Below are 23630 nucleotides of genomic sequence, written 5' to 3' on the forward strand. Positions count from 1 at the left end.
GGATGAGAAAAGTATTGTCCAATCCATCGGGTATCTCACTGCACCCTCATATGCCATGTCTTAAAATATGCAGACAGACGGATTAAAATGAATTTACTTTGAAATACTTCTGACAGACAACTTTCTAGCTCTGCCCATAACTTTTGGACTTCATAGTATTCCCATGAAGCATGGATTATTGAGTCATTGTGTCACTTAAGACATGACTTTGCCATTGTGCTGTAGAATTTGAGACTTTTGTCTCTTTCTTGATATGAAACTTTTAAATTGCGTGTATTTGAAAATATGTACATTGGTCAATCCAAAATGTATTTTGAATTTTGTCATGAAAATACATGTATTTCCTATTAGCAGGTAATTTAAAGTTTCTATGCCTTAAATTGGTCCACATGGAAAACTAATCTGTGAATTCTGAAGAGCTATCCAAGGATTGTTCCATCAGGTGTTTTTAGGGAGTGATATTGGTTCTTGTAGAATAAGTAAAATTTTCTTCCATATTGTTATAGTCTATGAAGTTGTTGATGTTCTCAGCTTTATCCTTTGAAAATAGACACGTTGTCACGTCCGTTTGTAAAAACAGACCAAGGTGCAGCGAATGTAGAGTTCCACATAATTTATTATAAAGTGAAACTTAGCAAAACAAACAAACAACAAACCGTGACTACAGCGGTGCACCGTGCACTACTCAAAACAATATCCCATAACACACAGGTGGTAAAATGCTACTTAAGTATGATCCCCAATTAGAGACAACAATAGCCAGCTGCCTCCAATTGGGGATCATACTAAAACACCAACATAGAAAAAACAAACTAGAACCCCACATAGAAAATATTAACTAGACGAAACCCCTAGTCACACCCTGACCTACTCTACCATAGAAAATAAAGGCTTTCTATGGTCAGGACGTAACACATGTGAAAATATTATTGGGATGAGCGTGCGCATCTTCAATATGTGCCCCTTGTTCTTCTTTAGTGCATTTAACTATTTGTCACAATTAAAAGGCCTGGGTGGTGAGTTGATACAATTCCAGTTCTGGAAGGACAAAACCACCCTCAGACTTAGAAAGATGTTAAACTCTCCTATTTTTTTTAACCTTTAAACCTTGTAAAGATTTTTTTATGGGCTTATTTTAAAATAGTAATTTATTTTTCTTTCATTTTAATTTCTAACTCAGATTTAATTTTGGCCGAGTATGAGATTATAATTTCCCTAATGTACGCCTTAAAAGCATCTCAGATGATATCGGGGCACACACTTCTCTGTCCTCTATGTTTACATTTGTAATGTTACATTTTTTACATTCACGTATTTAATACATGTCGGGTCTTGAAGATGTGCTCTGTTCATTCTCCACGTTCTGTCATTAAGTGTATTTGCTGTTGGTGTAATTCAGCATGATACCGGAGAATGATCCCATATCACTATTTCACAGATTTTTTAACCCAGTAAATTGTTCAGAGCATTGTTTAAAATATAAATCTAGTCAATTCTTGAATAGATTTTCTTACTTTGAGAAAAAAAGGAGTGTTTTTTTGAAGTTGGGAATAGTAATCTCCAAGTGTCCTGTAAATTATTTGTAGAGATGAACATTTTCAGCCTCTTTGTGCAGGTTCCTTGAATTTGCCCTTTTCTTATTTCAACATCTGTCAATCTTATCTAATGTATGATTTAGGTCTCTTGCTTGAATAATAGTTTGTGTCTGGATTTGATCTAATATAGTTTGAATTCTATCCAAAAACACAAGATATGCCCCTGGTGGGATATACAATGAAATCAATGTGTATTTTTCACCATGTAAGGTACAATTCAACATTAGAAAACGGCCTTCTTGGTCCGTGTGCTGGGATATAATGGAAAAGGGTTTGTTCTTATTTATCAGGATGCCTACACCTCTGCTGTTGCTACAGTAGGTGGCGGTATAGGCCTCTTCACCCCAGCTCCTCTTTAAATATTCCATTTCTATTTTTTTATTTTTTTATGTAACTCTTGCAGGAAAACCACATCTGCTGACAATGTCTTTAAGTGTTCAAGAACCTTGTGCTCCCCCCCCCACATTCCATGTAATAAGTTGGATTTTATTGGTCTTGTATAAAATCCAAGTGTCACGACTGTGTGTAGGAATGGACCAAGGCGCAGCGTGCGTATCATTCCACATCTTTATTATATTGTGAAACTTAGCCAAACAAACAATAACCTATAAACAAACAACAAACCGTGACGACAGAGGTGCAACATGCACAAACTCAAAATAATCTCCCACAAACACAGGTGGGAAAAACAACTACGTAAATATGATCCCCAATTAGAGACAATGATGACCAGCTGCCTCTAATTGGCAATCATACAAAAACCCCAACATAGAAAAAAGAAACTAGAACACAACATAGAAAAAGAAACTAGATAAACCCCCCAGTCACGCCCTGACCTACTCTACCATAGAAAATAAGAGCACTCAATGGTCAGGACGTGACACCAAGTGTGTTCCGTCTATCATTGAAGAACCAGATAAAACATTTTAGCAGACATGTCATATGAGGGTGGTGGACATTCCATAGAATGGGAGTCATAGTATGAATGCATAGTTATTATTATATCCATTACATAGATAGAGCGTGTGCACTTTATTACACTTTCATTAGACAGTTATTACACTTGTCAGTTTTTTTTATCCGTAGAAACTGACTGTACACTGAGTGTATACTTTTTCAGTGTGTCTATGTAATCCCTGTGGGAATTGAACCCACAACCTTGATGTTGACAGCACCACACTCTACTCTTACCAACTGAGCCACGATGACAGGACCACCTCATTAGTTAAGCAGGGAAAAGATCAGTGGTTGTTTTAAAGCTCCACCATGTGAGCACCATTAGACTCTGCAGGTTGAGCTATTCCCCATCTCCTCTCCCAGCCTCCCATTAAACTCAGTAGGCCAGGCTATTCCCCATCTCCTCTCCCAGCCTCCCATTAAACTCAGTAGGCCAGGCTATTCCCCATCTCCTCTCCCAGACTCCCATTAAACTCAGTAGGCCAGGCTATTCCCCATCTCCTCTCCCAGCCTCCCATTAGACTCAGTAGGCCAGGCTATTCCCCATCTCCTCTCCCAGCCTCCCATTAGACTCAGTAGGCCAGGCTATTCCCCATCTCCTCTCCCAGCCTCCCATTAAACTCAGTTGGCCAGGCTATTCCCCATCTCCTCTCCCAGCCTCCCATTAGACTCAGTAGGCCAGGCTATTCCCCATCTCCTCTCCCAGCCTCCCATTAGACTCAGTAGGCCAGGCTATTCCCCATCTCCTCTCCCAGCCTCCCATTAAACTCAGTAGGCCAGGCTATTCCCCATCTCCTCTCCCAGCCTCCCAGATGTTTGGCTGCTGTAGTGTTCTAGAGTGGTGTCGCTAGACGTCCTCCCCCAGACAGCCCCAGTTCAGTTTCCGCCCACCGACCAGCTGGCTGGTAAAATAAAAGACCACAGAGGAAGTATTCATACATTTGTTTGCCTGGCATTTCCTGGTTTTAAAGTGATGGATCCCTCCGTTCTTTCCTATTGGCTACACCTCCTCCAGTGTGTTATTGTTACCTGTCCAACTTGAGTTTGTTTTCCCTCACAACAAGTTATGTATGAGAAGATGCTTAGGATTCTTTATGATAGGGGTTACATTTAGCTGTGTGTGTGTGTGTGTGTGTGTGTGTGTGTGTGTGTGTGTGTGTGTGTGTGTGTGTGTGTGTGTGTGTGTGTGTGTGTAGGTTAAATTTGGCTGCAAAACAGTTGTTCTCACTTCTTGTGCATATTAAGTTGTGTACCATTTTGTCTGGGATCTGGAAATACATATCTCTCACTGCCAAAATGCAGATGTTTTTTTTTCTCATTTTTACCAGCATAATGATGGACCACTGTATTTTCTAAAGGAAAGGGTGTGGGTTCCTCAGAGAATGTTGGACATGAGTACAGACTCTAAAGCATCACATCCAACAAAATGTACTGTGTCACACATTTCAACTAAGTTTACTGTGTCACACATTTCAAAAGGAATCTACCACTGTTCATGTCATTACCAAACAAATGTCATCACCCATTTATAAATGTGAGAGTAATTGTTAACGTCTCTCCGTCATGGGATTGCATCATCAAACTACTGGAGAACTGAACTAGTTAATTATAGGAGGAGGATGAGGAGGAGAGAGGAGAGGAGGAGGAGAGAGAAGAGGAGGAGGAGGAGGAGGAGGAGAGAGGAGAGGAGGAGGAGGAGGAGAGAGAGGAGGAGAGAGGAGAGGAGGAGAAGTGAGGAGAGAAGGAGGAGTGAGGAGAGAAGGAGGAGGAGAGAGGAGAGGGGAGAGGAGGAGGAGGAGGAGGAGGAGAGGAGAAGAGGGGAGGAGGAGAGAGGAGAGGAGGAGGAAAGAGGAGGAGGAGAGGAGGAGGAGGAGAGAGGAGAGGGGAGGAGGAGGAGGAGAGAGGAGGAGGAGAGAGGAGAGGGGAGGAGGAGGAGGAGAGAGGAGGAGAGAGGGGAGGAGAGGAGAAGGAGAGAGGAGGAGAGAGGAGGAGAGAGGAAAGGAGGAGGATGGAGAGAGAGGAGGAGGAGAGAAGAGAGGAGGAGGAGAGGGAGAGGAGTGGATGGGGGAGAATAGAGGAAGACAAGTGGAGAGAGGGGAGGAGGAGGAGAGGGGTGGATTGGGTGAGGAGAGGGGTGGATGGATGGGGGAGAGGAGAGGGGTGGAGAGGAGAGGAGAGAGGAAAGGAAGAGAGGGGAGGATTGGAGAGGAAAGGAGTGCTCTACAATCATGCAGAAATGACTGTGCCAGATGGCATGGCTCTGCAGTCTGGACTCATGAAATACTCTCAGAACCAGTATGGAAGACCCTGGGCTCTGCCATCTCTCTCTCTATGCTTTGAATCAAACTCTCAGGGGTCATACAGAGTTGAGATGAGACACATTGGAGAGAGAGCTGGTATTGTGTCCTTTACAGTTTAGAAGTCATTATGGACCTCTGCCTCTCCAGTGATTGGTTAAAAATTAGTTTACCTCACAGTAGCCCCACAATTGAATGTTTCCTTCTTATTTTTTTTTTCCTATTATTGTTCAAATTATTGAATAAAACCGTATGAATAGAGATGCTAGACTGAACAATCAGATATATAATTTGCTTGGAGAAAAACACACAGTCAAACGTTTTCCAATCATTTTGAAAGTAACATTGTTGAATGTTGAAATAATTATCTCAATTATTATGACCTATGTAATTTCCCATTTGATTCCCCCATACACTGTAGGCTAACTTCCTATTGATAATTATAAGCTCCTCTACAATTACAGCTTGAAAGAAGAGGAGATTACTCAAGGATGGACATGGAAGAGAAGGGAAATCATTTAAAAAATAACATTTTACATTTTAGTCATTTAGCAGATGCTCTTATCCAGAGTGACTTACAGTAGTGAATGCATACATTTCATTTCATGCATTTTTTTTGTACTGGCCCCCTGTGGGAATGGAACTCACAACCCTGGCGTTGCACACACCATGCTGGCGTTGTAAACACCATGCTCTACCAACTGAGCCACAGGAAAGACTATAACCTGTGTACTAATACGGAGGTCTGTGTACTAATACGGAGGTCTGTGTACTAATACGGAGGTCTGTGTACTAATACGGAGGTCTGTGTACTAATACGGAGGTCTGTGTACTAATACAGGGGCCTGTGTACTAATGTGAATACCTGTGTACTAATGTGAATACCTGTGTACTAATGTAGAGGCCTGTGTACTAATGTAGAGGCCTGTGTACTAATGTAGAGGCCTGTGTACTAATGTAGAGGCCTGTGTACTAATGTGAACAGTGGTTGGAAAAAAGTAAATATACCTTAATAGAAAATTATTAAGTAAAAGTCACCCAGTAGAATTTTACTTGATTAAAAGTCTAAAAGTATTTGGTTTAAAATATACTTAAGTATCAAAAGTAAAAGTATAAATAATTTCAAATTCCTTATATTAAGCAAACCAGATGGCATCATTTACTTCTATTTTTTTTTTCAATTTGCGGGTAGCCAGGGGGACACTCCAACACTCAGACATCATTTACAAACAAAGTATTTGTGTCGAGTGAGTGCACCAGATCAGAGGCAGTAGATCCCTACTGGGATGTTCTGTTATGTTCATGAATTGGACCATTTTCCTGTCCTGCTAAGCATTCAAAACGTAACGAGTACTTTTGGGTGTCAAGGAAAATGTATGGAGTAAAAAGTACAATATTTTCTTAAGGAATGTAGTGAAGTAAAAGTTGTCAAAAATAGAAATATTAAAGTAAAGTACAGATACCCAAAAAAACTACTTAAGTAGTACTTTAAAGTATTTTTACTTAAGTACTATAAACCACATTATGTGAAGACCTGTGTCATTTTCCAGGCAGGCCTGATCCGGACTGATAACGGGGAGTTTTTCATCGAGCCTTTAGAGAAGGGTCAGCAGGATGTGGAGGTGAAAGGTCGTGTCCATGTGGTCTACAGGAGATCTGCCATCAAAAGTGAACCAGTCCAAAGAAGGAAGGACCTCCACAATGAAGGTAAAGGAAGGGAACACCACCAGTGTAGTGGAAAGAGGAGGGGTGAGTGCACACAAGCGCACACACACACACACACACACACACACACACACACACACACATCCACCCACACACACACACCCACACACACACACACACACACACACACCCAGACACACACACACACACACACACACACACACACACACACACACACACACACACACACACACACACACACACACACACACACACACACACACACACACACACACACACACACACAGCGGACAGACTGTTCACTGCACCAGCTGTGAGGAATGCTAGGCCCCTATGAAAGCAGTGGTGAAAAGTCTGTCTCTCTGCTCTGCAGTTAAAATGGACCTGACTGCTCCATGGATTCCCTCCTGTCCGTCAACAACAGCTTGAGCATCTGGCGGTAGGCTGTCCTACTGTTATAGGTGCCATAGATTCTCTCTCCAGTGTCTGTGACTGTAAAGTTGATGTACAGTCATACATTCTAAACAAATGAGGGTTCCTCAATTGTTCTTTGGGAATTCTCTCCTCAGGGACCCCAGCTGTTCCAGAGGAAGCTCATTTGATTCAACTTGTCAATAATAACACCTACGGTATTTTAACAATATAACATGTCTGACCAGAATAAAACCCTGTGTGGTTTTCAATAGGATATACAAAGAACATTTAAGATTAAAGAAGGTTCTTTATAGAACCATTCTCCATAAAGGTTCTATAAAGAACCATAAGAAAAGGGTTCTACATAGCACCAGACAGGGTTGTAGCCATAGCACCAGACAGGGTTGTAACCATAGCACCAGACAGGGTTGTAGCCATAGCACCAGACAGGGTTTTAACCATAGCGCCAGACAGGGCTGTAACCATAGCACCAGACAGGGTTGTAACCATAGCACCAGACAGGGTTGTAACCATAGCACCAGACAGGGTTGTAGCCATAGCACCAGACAGGGTTGTAACCATAGCACCAGACAGGGTTGTAACCATAGCACCAGACAGGGTTGTAACCATAGCACCAGACAGGGTTGTAACCATAGCACCAGACAGGGTTGTAGCCATAGCACCAGACAGGGTTGTAGCCATAGCACCAGACAGGGTTGTAACCATAGCACCAGACAGGGTTGTAACCATAGCACCAGACAGGGTTGTAACCATAGCACCAGACAGGGTTGTAGCCATAGCACCAGACAGGGTTGTAACCATAGCACCAGACAGGGTTGTAGCCATAGCACCAGACAGGGTTGTAGCCATAGCACCAGACAGGGTTGTAGCCATAGCACCAGACAGGGTTGTAGCCATCGCACCAGACAGGGTTGTAACCATAGCACCAGACAGGGTTGTAGCCATAGCACCAGACAGGGTTGTAATCATAGCACCAGACAGGGTTGTAGCCATAGCACCAGACAGGGTTGTAACCATAGCACCAGACAGGGTTGTAGCCATAGCACCAGACAGGGTTGTAGCCATAGCACCAGACAGGGTTGTAGCCATAGCACCAGACAGGGTTGTAGCCATAGCACCAGACAGGGTCGTAACCATAGCACCAGACAGGGTTGTAGCCATAGCACCAGACAGGGTCGTAACCATAGCACCAGACAGGGTTGTAGCCATAGCACCAGACAGGGTCGTAGCCATAGCACCAGACAGGGTTGTAACCATAGCACCAGACAGGGTTGTAGCCAAAGCACCAGACAGGGTTGTAGCCAAAGCACCAGACAGGGTTGTAGCCATAGCGCCAGACAGGGTTGTAACCATAGCGCCAGACAGGGCTGTAACCATAGCACCAGACAGGGTTGTAGCCAAAGCACCAGACAGGGTTGTAGCCAAAGCACCAGACAGGGTTGTAGCCATAGCGCCAGACAGGGTTGTAACCATAGCGCCAGACAGGGCTGTAACCATAGCGCCAGACAGGGCTGTAACCATAGCACCAGACAGGGTTGTAGCCAAAGCACCAGACAGGGTTGTAGCCATAGCACCAGACAGGGTTGTAACCATAGCACCAGACAGGGTTTTAACCATAGCGCCAGACAGGGCTGTAACCATAGCTCCAGACAGGGCTATAACCATAGCACCAGACAGGGTTCTAACCATAGCACCAGACAGGGTTGTAACTGACAGATGGCAATGTCAATAGGTAGCAAAGTATGTTGTAATTAGCTAGCAATGCTAACATTAGCTAGTTAAAATCTGGAGGTCTCCCCTCAAGCTTAGCTAGCTAGCTAACATTATACTGCATCTAAAGTCAATCTGGCTACATCAAAAGGTTTTCCTACTAATTATTTGCCTTTAGAAATGTAATTTGTGTTTTCAAGCCTCAGTAATGCACTTCAGATCAAACCGTCATCAGCGTCCAATGAGGATGCATTGAGTAGAATGCTCTGTTGAGCATCAGTCCTAAAAACGAACCTTCAAAATAATATTGTGACGCAACGTGCAACCCATGAATATAGAACCTGAGGAAAGGGTTCTTCATATCACCATACAGGTTCCATTTAGAACCTCATGAGCATGGTTCTTTATAGAACCTTAAAAAAGGGTTCTATAGAGCACCAAAAACGATCTGCTATGGTTACAAGCCAAAGAACTCCTATCTGATACTAGAACGGAAGTTACAAATGTAACTATGGTCGTATGAATACCATTCAGACCATCAGTACGGTGTAAAGTATGGATTATATCCCGTGCGCTCCCCGCAGGTCCAGTAATAATAACAACAAGTCACGCTGGTGACGAGACAGCGTGGGAGAACGTGCCCCCGCGGTTCATATAAAACTGCACATCAGACCATGCACTGTCTCAGAGAATCTTCTCGCCAAAAGATTCAGAGTGACGGGAAAGCACTGACGGTCTTCCAGGTATTCGTAGAACCATAGTTACATTCTTAACTTCCGTTCTACTTCATACTTTTCATACCGTCAGTTCGGTTGAAAGTATGGCTGACTCATACCAACAAGGTCACGAGGAATAGCACTATTAACTTCTGACTAATGCTCCAGTGCCACTGGTAGAACAGCAGAGCCCACGGTGTGGCAGGATGCCACTGGTAGAACAGCAGAGCCCACGGTGTGGCAGGATGCCACTGGTAGAACAGCAGAGCCCACGGTGTGGTAGGATGCCACTGGAAGAACAGCAGAGCCCACTGTGTGGCAGGATGCCACTGGAAGAACAGCAGAGCCCACGGTGTGGCAGGATGCCACTGGTAGAACAGCAGAGCCCACAGTGTGGTAGGATGCCACTGGTAGAACAGCAGAGCCCACTGTGTGGCAGGATGCCACTGGTAGAACAGCAGAGCCCACGGTGTGGCAGGATACCACTGGTAGAACAGCAGAGCCCACGGTGTGGCAGGATGCCACTGGAAGAACAGCAGAGCCTACGGTGTGGTAGGATGCCACTGGTAGAACAGCAGAGCCCACGGTGTGGCAGGATGCCACTGGAAGAACAGCAGAGCCCACGGTGTGGCAGGATACCACTGGTAGAACAGCAGAGCCCACGGTGTGGTAGGACGCCACTGGAAGAACAGCAGAGCCCACGGTGTGGCAGGATGCCACTGGAAGAACAGCAGAGCCCACGGTGTGGCAGGATGCCACTGGAAGAACAGCAGAGCCCACGGTGTGGCAGGATGCCACTGGAAGAACAGCAGAGCCCACGGTGTGGCAGGATGCCACTGGAAGAACAGCAGAGCCCACTGTGTGGTAGGATGCCACTGGTAGAACAGCAGAGCCCACGGTGTGGCAGGATGCCACTGGAAGAACAGCAGAGCCCACGGTGTGGCAGGATGCCACTGGAAGAACAGCAGAGCCCACTGTGTGGTAGGATGCCACTGGAAGAACAGCAGAGCATTATCTGGGTTCTATATAATCTGGGTTCTATGTCATCATTATCTGGGTTCTATGTCATCATTATCTGTGTTCTATGTCATCATTATCTGGATTCTATGTCATCATTATCAGAGTTCTGTAATTCAGTTTTTTAATGACATATTGAGGGCCTTCAGAATCTGAGTCCTGATGTCATATTTCCAGCAGTTAAGCAATGATGTGGTTCTGAAAGTACTGGAATGTAGGCAGCTGGCTGGGTGATTTACAATCATACATCCTATTTGTCAAGTTTAGCCACTTCCATGTTTGTCACATTGTTACTGACAGCATGCAACATGTGGCCTACTTCCCTTCTCTCAGTTTGTCCTGATATTATCTCAATCATGTCAAATGGACACCTGCTGTCTCCAACCTCCCATGTGGATGATTGGACCTTAGACACATAGAGAGCCCTTGTATTTCTATAGAGTAGAGTAGTGGATGATTTTACCTTAGACACACAGAGAGCCCTTGTATTTCTATAGAGTAGAGTAGTGGATGATTTTACCTTAGACACACAGAGAGCCCTTGTATTTCTATAGAGTAGAGTAGTGGATGATTTTACCTTAGACACATAGAGTGCCCTTGTATTTCTATAGAGTAGAGTAGTGGATGATTTTACCTTAGACACATAGAGAGCCCTTGTATTTCTATAGAGTAGAGTAGTGGATGATTTTACCTTAGACACATAGAGAGCCCTTGTATTTCTATAGAGTAGAGTAGTGGATGATTTTACCTTAGACACATAGAGAGCCCTTGTTTTTCTATAGAGTAGTGGATGATTTTACCTTAGACACATAGAGAGCCCTTGTTTTTCTATAGAGTAGTGGATGATATTACCTTAGACACAGAGAGCCCTTGTTTTTCTATAGAGTAGTGGATGATTTTACCTTAGACACATAGAGAGCCCTTGTTTTTCTAGCCACTGAGACAAACCTTCCTTCTGTGGCAGCCTATTATTTGTCTGACAGATTCCAAGAATTCATTCTAACGACACAGTAGTATTTTCTCTTCTCTATGTTGTGCTGTTTCTCACCTAGGAACATTTATATGATTTACCTTCATCACCTTCCTGGAACTGTCTCCATAAGGAAGCAGGCTAGAGCAAGCGCTGAAAGTCCTTGATTTGGAACAGTATTGAGCCCAGGTCTGGTGGCTGGATGCCCATCTGGTCTAGTGTGTGGGTCTCAGACAGCGTAGTGAGGTGGCAGAGATTCCTTGCCGTCATGGTGGAATGTGATCATTTCCAGCTGCCCATAGCCAAATTCCATGTTTTATAACACCAGGCTGTTTTTACACGGTAATAAAAAAATGTATCCAGACACATTCCTGTTGCTGTCGACAACAATAATGTTCAATAAGGAAATTAAAAACATTATTATGTTTGCTATTTCACTTTACTGTTATTTCGGATGGTTTCCATTCTATCCATTGTTGACTTACAAGTAACTGTTGCATTTAGCCGAGTCATTTTCCAGGGACACATACAGCTTAAAAATAAAATAACTAAAATGCCAAATCATATCCTACTGAGAATGCACATTCACCTGTTTCTTTAAGTTGTATATTCCAGAAGATGATCTCTGACATACAGGACATCAACATTATATTCCAGATATGGGCTATACAGAGGTTTCTGTCATTATATATAGTGTACATAGTTCTAGGGGGTTGAACAGGAAGAGGATGTTGACGTGTCATGCTGTTGTTGATGTATGATTAGAGATGGTGTTCAGGTGATGGGATCAAGGGGTCGTTGTAATGTACAGGTCTCAGTTCAGCCTTGTACAGTCTCTCCTGTTCATGTCTGGACTGTCTGCATCATTGTACAGGTCTCAGTTCAGCCTTGTACAGTCTCTCCTGTTCATGTCTGGGCTGTCTGCATCATTGTACAGGTCTCAGTTCAGCCTTGTACAGTCTCTCCTGTTCATGTCTGGACTGTCTGCATCATTGAGACGACACGAGACGATTCCAAAGCTTGGTTGTGTCCCATATTTCTCCCCATTTCCTATTTAAGTGCACTACTTTTGACCAACGCTTGACCAACGCTTGAGCAGCAGTAGGTTATGTCCCCAATGGCACTGTTTTCCCTTTTTAATGTTATGAAGCACCTACAAGGAGTGTACTAAATAGGGAATTGGGTGCCATCGGAGAGGAGGCCATACTATCTCCTCACCCTCATGTAAACATGCTGCTGTATGCTAAATGTTGCTATGTTACTTGTTGTAATTCCTCATGTAAACATACTGCTGTATTTTAAATGTTACTTGTTGTAATTCCTCATGTAAACATGCTGCTGTATGCTAAATGTTGCTATGTTACTTGTTGTAATTCCTCATGTAAACATACTGCTGTATTTTAAATGTTACTTGTTGTAATTCCTCATGTCTCTTCTCTTCCACACAGTGACAGACTTTGGGATTGCTAACCTCCCTGGTGCTCTGGACCTCTTGGAGCACAAGGTGACAGAGTCTGAGCGCAAACGGCGGCATGCCAAGAAGGACGACTACAACATCGAGGTGCTGCTGGCTGTGGACGACTCTGTGGTGCGCTTCCATGGCAAGGAGCACGTACAGAACTATGTCCTCACACTCATCAACATAGTAAGTCCATTTTTACTCTTTATGCCACACATATAAATACTTTATGAATGCTATTGGCGGTTCAACGCTAGTGTAGGCCGAAAATACTTTTGGTATGTCAGGTTTTTCTGGCAATGCTCACATAGTAACTTCTATTGGCAGGAAGGATGTTTGATCTGCTTTTTATATTTGTATCACCAACAATTGTGGGGAAAATCATGATGAAAGTGGCCTTTGTAGGCCCTTTTTAAACCCTATGGCTGCGTTTACACAGGCAGCCCAATTCTGATATTTTTTTTTCTCAATTAATTGGTCTTTTGATCAGTCACATCAGATCTTTTCAACATCAGATCTTTTTCAGAGCTAAACTGATTGGTCAAAAGACCAAATAGTGAAGAACAGATCAGAATTGGGCTGTCTGTGTAAACGCAGCCTTAGGTCTGTGAACCGTACATGACACAGACAACATCTTAGTGTTGTCATACTCCTTATATTGTTCTCTCAAATATGGAGTATGTTTAGATTTTGGAATACAATTTTTCACACTAATTTCATCAGCATTTAAAATACTTGTATTAATATCTCAAAAGTACCCTTTTTTTACATATTGGTTGTAACAATATATTCTTCAAACACATCACATTTCCAGAGTGGGCTCTCTGGTACTTTTAATGATATGACCCATTTTATACATATAAATTGATATTATAGGTCATTAACCAATCACAGCCCTCCTTTAGGATTGCACATTCAGCAAATCACCAACAGAGGGAGTTCCCTTTTGTATCCATTTTCCCATTCACTGTGTTGGCGGGGCTCATAAATCGTATCTTCAGAGTTAGCAGAGAGTCCACTCTGGAAATTGTATGTACTTGTAGAGTATATTGATCCAAACAATACTGTTGAGATATTCATATTTTAAATGTTGCATAAATGAATGTGAAAATAGTATTTCAGAATCAAGAGATACTCCGCATTTTAGAGCACACTATAAAGAATTTGTATGTGTCATGTATATTTCACAGATCATAGGGTATTACAGGAGGCATGTATAGGTTTAAAAAGGGTCTACTTTCATTATGATTAATACAATTTAAATACCAATTAGTGAAAAAATAGTTTGTGATACAAATGTAAAAAGCATGTTAAATATCCTTCCTCCCAATGAAGTATCTATGTGATAACTGGCAGAACAATCTGAGATATAAAATATATGGGGTCTACGCTGGCATGGAATCGCCCTATGTGAATGTTACACATCACATACCCACCACTCTACTTAAGTGTTACCTTAAAAGGTCCCGTACAGTTAAAAATCATGTTTTTAATGAAATTGGATTATATTAGGATGAAACGAGATGGAAGATGACCAAAGTATAACAAATGACTGTTGCTTCTAAAGTTTGATCATAAAGTCACACTTGGATTCAGGAGGCGGGATTATTAAGGTTTTTTTGTGACATCACAAAAAGGCTCTCATTTTAATACACCAATGGTAACGTCTTATTCTCTTACCTAATTTAAATAAGGTACGCCTTGTAACCAACATGGCAGAAGGCGTGTTTGCAGAGGGGTATAGTTTACATAGCTAGTTAGCTGGTCAACTGATGCCTAAAGTTGACTGCAGCGTGTCAACAAATATAATTAGAGGTTTCTCCTACTCATCTATTCTAAGGCAAATGTACTTATAGGTTTCAGCTTTCATCTGGTTCTGGTGTTCGCTAGAGAAGTTGCTGGCTAGCTAGGTCTTTAGCCAGCATTTAACAAAAGCAAGGGGAAGGGTTGCCAAAAACCCCCAACACAGTTGTCATGTCATAACGTCGAGAGACGTTTCAAACAGGAGATTCATACAGACTTCTTGACATCATTGATAATCATGAGTTTTGAACATTGTCTAAGAGGTAATATACACTGAATATTCCAAACATTAGGAACACCTTCCTAATACTGAGTTGGAAAAACCCACTAGTGTTGCAGTTCAAACCGGTGCTCCTGGCACCTACCACCATACCCCATTCAAAGGCACTTCAATCTTTTGTCTTGCCCATTCAACCTCTGAATGGCACACATACACAATCAATGTCTCAATTGTCTCAAGGCTTCAAAACAATTCTTTAACCTGTCTCTTCCCCTTCATCTACACTGATTTGAAGTAACAGCAATAAGGGATCATCACTTTCACCTGGTCATGGAAGTAGCATTTGGTCTATATTGATGCTTTATTCAATAACCAAACAGGATTGATACATAATTTGTGAAACCGTGAGAGAGTATGTATGACAGGATTGGATGTTGCATGCAATTTCATTGTTGTTTGAGTTGATTTGTGTATCAGAAAATTTGCTTGAGATAATGTGACTGCAACACTGCTCACTGTGTCCACGGGGCTTCGCATAGACGTTTTCAAAGAACCGTCATTCAAGGTGAACTCCCCGCCCACTCAGCCACATGCCAACTAGCTCCCTCCCCACTCAGCCTACTAGGTCCCCACCCACTCAGCCTACTAGGTCCCCGCCCACTCAGCCTGCTTGGTCCCCGCACACTCAGCCTGCTAGGTCCCCGCCCACTCAGCCAACTAGGTCCCCGCCCACTCAGCCTGCTAGGTCCCCGCCCACTCAGCCTACTAGGTCCCCGCCCGCTCATCCTACTAGGTCCCCGCCCACTCAGCCTGCTAGGTCCCCGCCCACTCAGCCTCCTAGGTCCCTTCCCACTCAGCCTGCTAGGTCCCTGCCCACTCAGCCTGCTAGGTCCCCGCCCACTCAGCCTACTAGGTCCCCGCCCACTCAGCCAATTAGCTCCCTGCCTACTCAATCTGTCCTTTCAGACTTCCTAACTTCAAATTTTGAAATGTTTTATTGGTGAAAAATATTGTTGGTGTTGTTTTTGTCACTCAAAAGGCAATTTTACATGGGAATCAGAATGAGTGTTCGGGACCTTTAAATCTTTCCTAACTGTTTGTCCCCAATGCACTGTTTTTCTGTGTGTGAGTGCTTTAACTTTCCTGTGAACAGCTTACTGTACTATTCACAATTCAGACCAGAGTTTGGGGGTCAATTCCATTTAAATTCACTTATGTAAACTGAAATTCCAAAAAGCTATTGGAATGTAATTGACCAAACCAGTTGACCTTTGCCTGCAGTACAAGATGACTGTTTGTGGAAATTGGAAAACTGTGCTCTCTCGTGGGAATGACTTTCCATGATAGAGTAGTAACAGCTTTGTTGCTGGCTCGCTGGCCAGACTGATTCTCCCCCCCCCCCCAATGTGTATAGATTCCCCTCAGGGCCTGGTTGTTACTGTACTTGTCCCCTCCTCTCACATAGTGGACGTTGACACATTATGTATCCCTCGCCTCTCTCTCTCTGAATGTTGATGGATTACTAATGAAAGAGAAAAACCTGTCAGTTTGTTCATTGCAGTCTCAGGCAGCTCCTACCACCTTAATCTGATTCCACAACCCTAATCCACCAAGTCAGATTTTCACAAGGTGCTGGTGTCACTCTGTAACAGTTACCATTTGGGTCCAGCAGGGTGGTCTGATTAGCTGCACTAGACCTGTCACTGTTGTATCTTAAACGGCGCTGCTTGTTAAAAGTTGTGCATTATATATGGAATTGGTTTCCATTTGGGCGGCATCCACTGTGAGTTGCCCGGGAGTGGAGAGGGGGGGGGGCGGGATGGGGCTGGCTGGTGCTGGACTGCTGCTTTGCATGGCAGCCAATCAGAACACACATCCACCCGACTAGAGGATCTGCTGCTGTTCAGCCCTGCTGGTCTGCTCTGCCAGGCCAGGCTGACACTAACACAGCATATTAAACAACTTCAGGCTACAGTGAATGTCTGTTGAGGAGGCCTGCTGCTCTGTGGTCCATCTGTTGATGATTCCATAGCCTACTGTCTGTTGAGGAGGCCTGCTGCTCTATGGTTCACCATCTGTTGATGATTCCATAGCCTACTGTCTGTTGAGGAGGCCTGCTGCTCTGTGGTCCATCTGTTGATGATTCCATAGCCTAATGTCTGTTGAGGAGGCCTGCTGCTCTGTAGTCCATCTGTTGATGATTCCATAGCCTAATGTCTGTTGAGGAGGCCTGCTGCTCTATGGTCCGTCTGTTGATGATTCCATAGCCTAATGTCTATTGAGGAGGCCTGCTGCTCTGTGGTCCATCTGTTGATGATTCCATAGTCTACTGTCTGTTGAGGAGGCCTGCTGCTCTATGGTTCACCATCTGTTGATGATTCCATAGCCTACTGTCTGTTGAGGAGGCCTGCTGCTCTATGGTCCGTCTGTTGATGATTCCATAGCCTACTGTCTGTTGAGGAGGCCTGCTGCTCTGTGGTCCATCTGTTGATGATTCCATAGCCTACTGTCTGTTGAGGAGGCCTGCTGCTCTATGGTCCATCTGTTGATGATTCCATAGCCTACTGTCTGTTGAGGAGGCCTGCTGCTCTGTGGTCCATCTGTTTGATGATTCCATAGCCTACTGTCTGTTGAGGAGGCCTGCTGCTCTATGGTTCGTCTGTTGATGATTCCATAGCCTACTGTCTGTTGAGGAGGCCTGCTGCTCTGTGGTCCACCATCTCTTGATGATTCCATAGCCTAATGTTTGTTGAGGAGGCATGCTGCTCTGTGGTCCATCTATTGATGATTCCATAGCCTACTGTCTGTTGAGGAGGCCTGCTGCTCTATGGTCTGTCTGTTGATGATTCCATAGCCTAATGTCTATTGAGGAGGCCTGCTGCTCTGTGGTCCATCTGTTGATGATTCCATAGCCTACTGTCTGTTGAGGAGGCCTGCTGCTCTATGGTTCACCATCTGTTGATAATTCCATAGCCTACTGTCTGTTGAGGAGGCCTGCTGCTCTATGGTCCGTCTGTTGATGATTCCATAGCCTACTGTCTGTTGAGGAGGCCTGCTGCTCTATGGTCCATCTGTTGATGATTCCATTGCCTACTGTCTGTTGAGGAGGCCTGCTGCTCTATGGTCCATCTGTTGATGATTCCATAGCCTAATGCCTATTGAGGAGGCCTGCTGCTCTGTGGTCCATCTGTTGATGATTCCATAGCCTACTGTCTGTTGAGGAGGCCTGCTGCTCTATGGTTCACCATCTGTTGATGATTCCATAGCCTAATGTCTGTTTAGGAGGCCTGCTGCTCTATGGTCCATCTGTTGATGATTCCATAGCCTACTGTCTGTTGAGGAGGCCTGCTGCTCTATGGTCCATCTGTTGATGATTCCATAGCCTACTGTCTGTTGAGGAGGCCTGCTGCTCTATGGTTCACCATCTGTTGATGATTCCATAGCCTACTGTCTGTTGAGGAGGCCTGCTGCTCTATGGTCTGTCTGTTAATGATTCCATAGCCTACTGTCTGTTGAGGAGGCCTGCTGCTCTATGGTCCATCTGTTGATGATTCCATAGCCTACTGTCTGTTGAGGAGGCCTGCTGCTCTATGGCCCATCTGTTGATGATTCCATAGCCTACTGTCTGTTGAGGAGGCCTGCTGCTCTGTGGTCCATTTGTTGATGATTCCATAGCCTACTCTCTGTTGAGGAGGCCTGCTGCTCTATGGTTCACCATATGTTGATGATTCCATAGCCTAATGTCTGTTTAGGAGGCCTGCTGCTCTATGGTCCGTCTGTTGATGATTCCATAGCCTACTGTCTGTTGAGGAGGCCTGCTGCTCAATGGTCCATCTGTTGATGATTCCATAGCCTACTGTCTGTTGAGGAGGCCTTCTGCTCTGTGGTCCATCTGTTGATGATTCCATAGCCTACTGTCTGTTGAGGAGGCCTGCTGCTCTGTGGTCCATCTGTTGATGATTCCATAGCCTAATGTCTGTTGAGGAGGCCTGCTGCTCTATGGTCCGTCTGTTGATGATTCCATAGCCTAATGTCTGTTGAGGAGGCCTGCTGCTCTGTGGTCCATCTGTTGATGATTCCATAGCCTACTGTCTGTTGAGGAGGCCTGCTGCTATATGGTTCACCATCTGTTGATGATTCCATAGCCTACTGTCTGTTGAGGAGGCCTGCTGCTCTATGGTCCATCTGTTGATGATTCCATAGCCTACTGTCTGTTGAGGAGGCCTGCTGCTCTATGGTCCATCTGTTGATGATTCCATAGCCTACTGTCTGTTGAGGAGGCCTGCTGCTCTGTGGTCCATCTGTTGATGATTCCATATCCTAATGTCTGTTGAGGAGGCCTGCTGCTCTGTGGTCCATCTGTTGATGATTCCATATCCTAATGTCTGTTGAGGAGGCCTGCTGCTCTATGGTTCGTCTGTTGATGATTCCATAGCCTAAATCAAATCCAATCAAATGTATTTATATAGCCCTTCTTACATCAGCTGATATCTCAAAGTGCTGTACAGAAACCCAGCCTAAAACCCCAAACAGCAAGCAATGCAAGTGTAGAAGCACGGTGGCTAGGAAAAACTCCCTAGAAAGGCCAAAACCTAGGAAGAAACCTAGAGAGGAACCAGGCTATGAGAGGTGGCCAGTCCTCTTCTGACTGTGCCGGGTGGAGATTATAACAGAACATGGCCAAGATGTTCAAATGTTCATAAATGACCAGCATGGTCAAATAATAATAATCACAGTAGTTGTCGAGGGTGCAACAGGTCAGCACCTCAGGAGTAAATGTCAGTTGGCTTTTCATAGCCGATCATTGAGAGTATCTCTACCGCTCCTGCTGTCTCTAGAGAGTTGAAAACAGCAGGTCTGGGACAGGTAGCACATCCGGTGAACAGGTCAGAATTCCATAGCCGCAGGCAGAACAGTTGAAACTGGAGCAGCAGCACGGCCAGGTGGACTGGGGACAGCAAGGAGTCATCATGCCAGGTAGTCCTGGGGCATGGTCCTTGGGCTCAGGTCGTCCGAGAGAGAGAGAGAGAGAGAGAGAGAGAGAGAGAGAGAGAAAGAAAGAAAGATAGAATTAGAGAGAGCATACTTAAATTCACACAGGACACCGGATAAGACAGGAGAAATACTCCAGATATAACAGACTGACCCTAGCCCCCAGACACATAAACTACTGCAGCATAAATACTGGAGGCTGAGACAGGAGGGGTCAGGAGACACTGTGGCCCCATCCGATGATACCCCCGGACAGGGCCAAACAAGCAGGATATAACCCCACCCACTTTGCCAAAGCACAGCCCCCACACCACTAGAGGGATATCTTCTACCACCAACTTACCATCCTGAAACAAGGCCGAGTATAGCCCACAAAGATCTCCACCACGGCACAACCCAAGGGGGGGGCGCCAACCCAGACAGGAAGACCACGTCAGTGACTCAACCCACTCAAGTGACGCACCCCTCCTAGGGACGGCATGGAAGAACACCAGTAAGCCAGTGACTCAGCCCCTGTAATAGGGTGAGAGGCAGATAATCCCAGTGGAGAGAGTGGAACCGGCCAGGCAGAGACAGCAAGGGCGGTTCGTTGCTCCAGTGCCTTTCCGTTCACCTTCACACTCCTGGGCCAGACTACACTCAATCATCTCATGTCTCTCACATGGGTAGGCAGACCATTCCATAAAAATGGAGCTCTATAGGAGAAAGCCCTGCCTCCAGCTGTTTGCTTAGAAATTCTAGGGACAATTAGGAGGCCTGCTTCTTGTGACCGTAGCGTACGTGTAGGTATGTACGGCAGGACCAAATCGGGAAGATAGGTAGGAGCAAGCCCATGTAATGCTTTGTAGGTTAGCAGTAAAACATTTAAATCAGCCCTTGCTTTAACAGGAAGCCAGTGTAGAGAGGCTAGCACTGGAGTAATATGATCAAATGTTTTGGTTCTAGTCAAGATTCTAGCAGCCGTATTTAGCACTAACTGAAGTTTATTTAGTGCTTTATCCGGGTAGCCGGAAAGTAGAGCATTGCAGTAGTCTAACCTCGAAGTGACAAAAGAGAGATCAGGGTCCAGAGTAACGCCGGGGTCCTTCACAGTTTTATTTGAGACGACTGTACAACCATCAAGATTAATTGTCAGATTCAACAGAAGATCTCTTTGTTTCTTGGGAGAGAACAAGCATCTCTGTTTTGTCCGAGTTTATGTCTGAAACACAGGCTTCTACCGAGGGCAATTTTGGGGCTTCACCATGTTTCATCGAAATGTACAGCTGTGTGTCATCCGCATAGCAGTGAAAGTTAACATTATGTTTTTGAATGACATACCCAAGAGGAAAAATATATAGTGAAAACAATAGTGGTCCTAAAACAGAACCTTGAGGAACACCGAAATGTACAGTTGATTTGTCAGAGGACAAACCATCCACAGAGACAAATTGATATCTTTCCGACAGATAAGATCTAAACCAGTTTGGTACGCATCTGGTGGATAGATAGCCGTTTATTATGTTCAACATAGGAGGGCCAAGCACAGGATGCAGCTCTTTCAGTAGTTTAGTTGGAATAGGGTCCATTATGTAACTTGAAGGTTTAGAGGTCATGATTATTTTCATCATTGTGTCAAGAGATATAGTACTAATACACTTGAGTGTCTGCCTTGAGCCTAGGTCCTGGCAGAGTTGTGCAGACTCAGGACAACTGAGCTTTGGAGGAATACGCAGACTTAAAGAGGAGTCCGTAATTTATTTCTAATGATCATGATATTTTCCTCAAAGAAGTTCATGTATTTATCACTGCTGAAGTGAAAGTCATCCTCTCTTGGGGAATGCTGCTTTTTAGTTAGCTTTGCGACAGTATCAAAAATGACAAATGTTTGGTCTGAGGAGTTATCTGGCCATGGACCCAAAATATCTCTGTTTTGTTCCCCGAGCCACTTAGTTATCACTTTTGCCTTATGGCAAGGTGCTCCATCATGCTGGAAAAGGCATTTTTCGTCATCAAACTGTCCCTGGATGGTTGGGAGAAGTTGCACTCGGAGGATGTGTTGGTACTATTCTTTAGTCATGGCTCTGTTCTTAGCCAAAATTGTGAGCCCACTCCCTTGGCTGAGAATCAACCCCACACATGAATGGTCTCAGGATGCATTACTGTTGGCATGACACAGGAGTGATGGTAGCGCTCACCTTGTCTTCTCCGGACAAGCTTTTTTCCGGATGCCCCAAACAATCGGAAAGAGATTCATCAGAGACAATGACTTTACCCCAGTCCTCAGCAGTCCAATCCTTGTACTTTTTGCAGAATATGTCTGTCCCTGATGTTGTTCCTGGAGAGAAGTGGCTTCTTTGCTGCCCTTCTTGCCTCCAAAAGTCTACGCCTCACTGTGCGTGCAGATGCACTCACACCTGCCTGCTGCCCTTCCTGAGCAAGCTCTGTACTGGTGGTGCCCCAATCCCGCAGCTGAATCAACTTTAGGAGACAGTCCTGGCGCTTGCTGGACTTTCTTGGGTACCTTGAAGCCTTCTTCACAACAATTGAACCGCTCTCCTTGAAGTTCTTGATTATCCGATAAATGGTTGATTTAGGTACAATATTACTGGCAGCAATATCCTTGCCTGTGAAGCCCTTTTTGCGCAAAGCAATGATGACGGCACGTGTTCTCTTGTAGGTAACCATGGTTGACAAAGGAAGAACAATGACTCCAAGCACCACCCTCCTTTTGAAGCTTCGTCTGTTATTCGAACTCAATCAGCATGACAGAGTGATCTCCAGCCTTGTCCTCATCAACACTCACACCTGTGTTAACGAGAGAATCACTGACATGATGTCAGCTGGTCCTTTTGTGGCAGGGCTGAAATGCAGTTGAAATGTTTTTTGGGGGATTCAGTTCATTTGCATGGTAAAGAGGGACTTTTCAATTAATTGCAATTCATCTGATTACTCTTCATAACATTCTGGAGTATATGCAAATTGCCATGATACAAACGGAGGCAGCAGACTTTGTGAAAATGAATATTTGTGTCATTCTCAAAACCTTTGGCCACGACTGTACTATTCTATACCTGCTGTATCCTGTGCATGTGACAAATAAAAGTTTAAACTTGAAACTTTACATTCTAATAATGTTTACATTCTAACAACATTCACTCAGAGAGAGCAAGAGCAAGTGAGGAGAGAGATGGTTTGTTGCTCCCAGTCTCTTTAGACTGAGAGGTCTAAGTTTCTACAAACAAGGTAAATACTGTAGCTCTTCTGGTTAAGCCAGTGGCTTGCTGTGTCTGAAATAGCTCTACCCACCCAAATCCCACCAATCCTTCCCAGCCACCAGTACAGAATGTAGAGCTAGTACAATACCACTTGGAGAAAATCTCCCGGGCCAAGGAACTGATTAAAGCACATCCTGCCTGGACCAAGCCATGCTAGGAGCCTGCATAGCCTGCGAGGTGCCTGCTTGGAACAAGCCATGTTAGGAACCTGCAGAGCCTGCGAGGTGCCTGCCTGAAACAAACCATGCTAGGAGCCTGCAGAGCCTGTGAGGTGCCTGTCTAGACCAAGCCATGCTAGGAGCTTGCAGAGCCTGTGAGGTGTCTGCTTGGAACAAGCCATGCTAGGAGCCTGCAGAGCCTGCGAGGTGCCTGCCTGGACCAAGCCATGCTAGGAGCCTGCGAGGTGCCTGCCTGGACAAAGCCATGCTAGGAGCCTGCGAGGTGCCTGCCTGGACAAAGCCATGCTAGGAGCCTATGAGGTGCCTGCCTGAGCACAATGGCTGTGTTGTTAGAGAA

At 44.6% G+C, this 23630-nt stretch overlaps 1 protein-coding gene across 3 annotated transcripts in view; it reads left to right on the forward strand.

The window, feature by feature from the left end:
* LOC106613836 (A disintegrin and metalloproteinase with thrombospondin motifs 14) overlaps nucleotides 1–23630 on the forward strand; it is a 99683-nt gene that overhangs the window by 39839 nt on the left and 36214 nt on the right. For 2 of the 3 annotated variants that reach the window (XM_045687475.1, XM_045687478.1), the window contains exons 3-4: nucleotides 6400–6598; nucleotides 12832–13028. In XM_045687475.1, coding sequence (XP_045543431.1) covers nucleotides 6400–6598; nucleotides 12832–13028 — 396 coding nt within the window. The remainder of the gene's footprint in view (nucleotides 1–6399; nucleotides 6599–12831; nucleotides 13029–23630) is intronic. The other variant, XM_045687480.1, reaches the window with a different exon arrangement.

This window comes from Salmo salar, chromosome ssa01, assembly GCF_905237065.1.
Source record: "Salmo salar chromosome ssa01, Ssal_v3.1, whole genome shotgun sequence".
Taxonomy (NCBI): domain Eukaryota; kingdom Metazoa; phylum Chordata; class Actinopteri; order Salmoniformes; family Salmonidae; genus Salmo; species Salmo salar.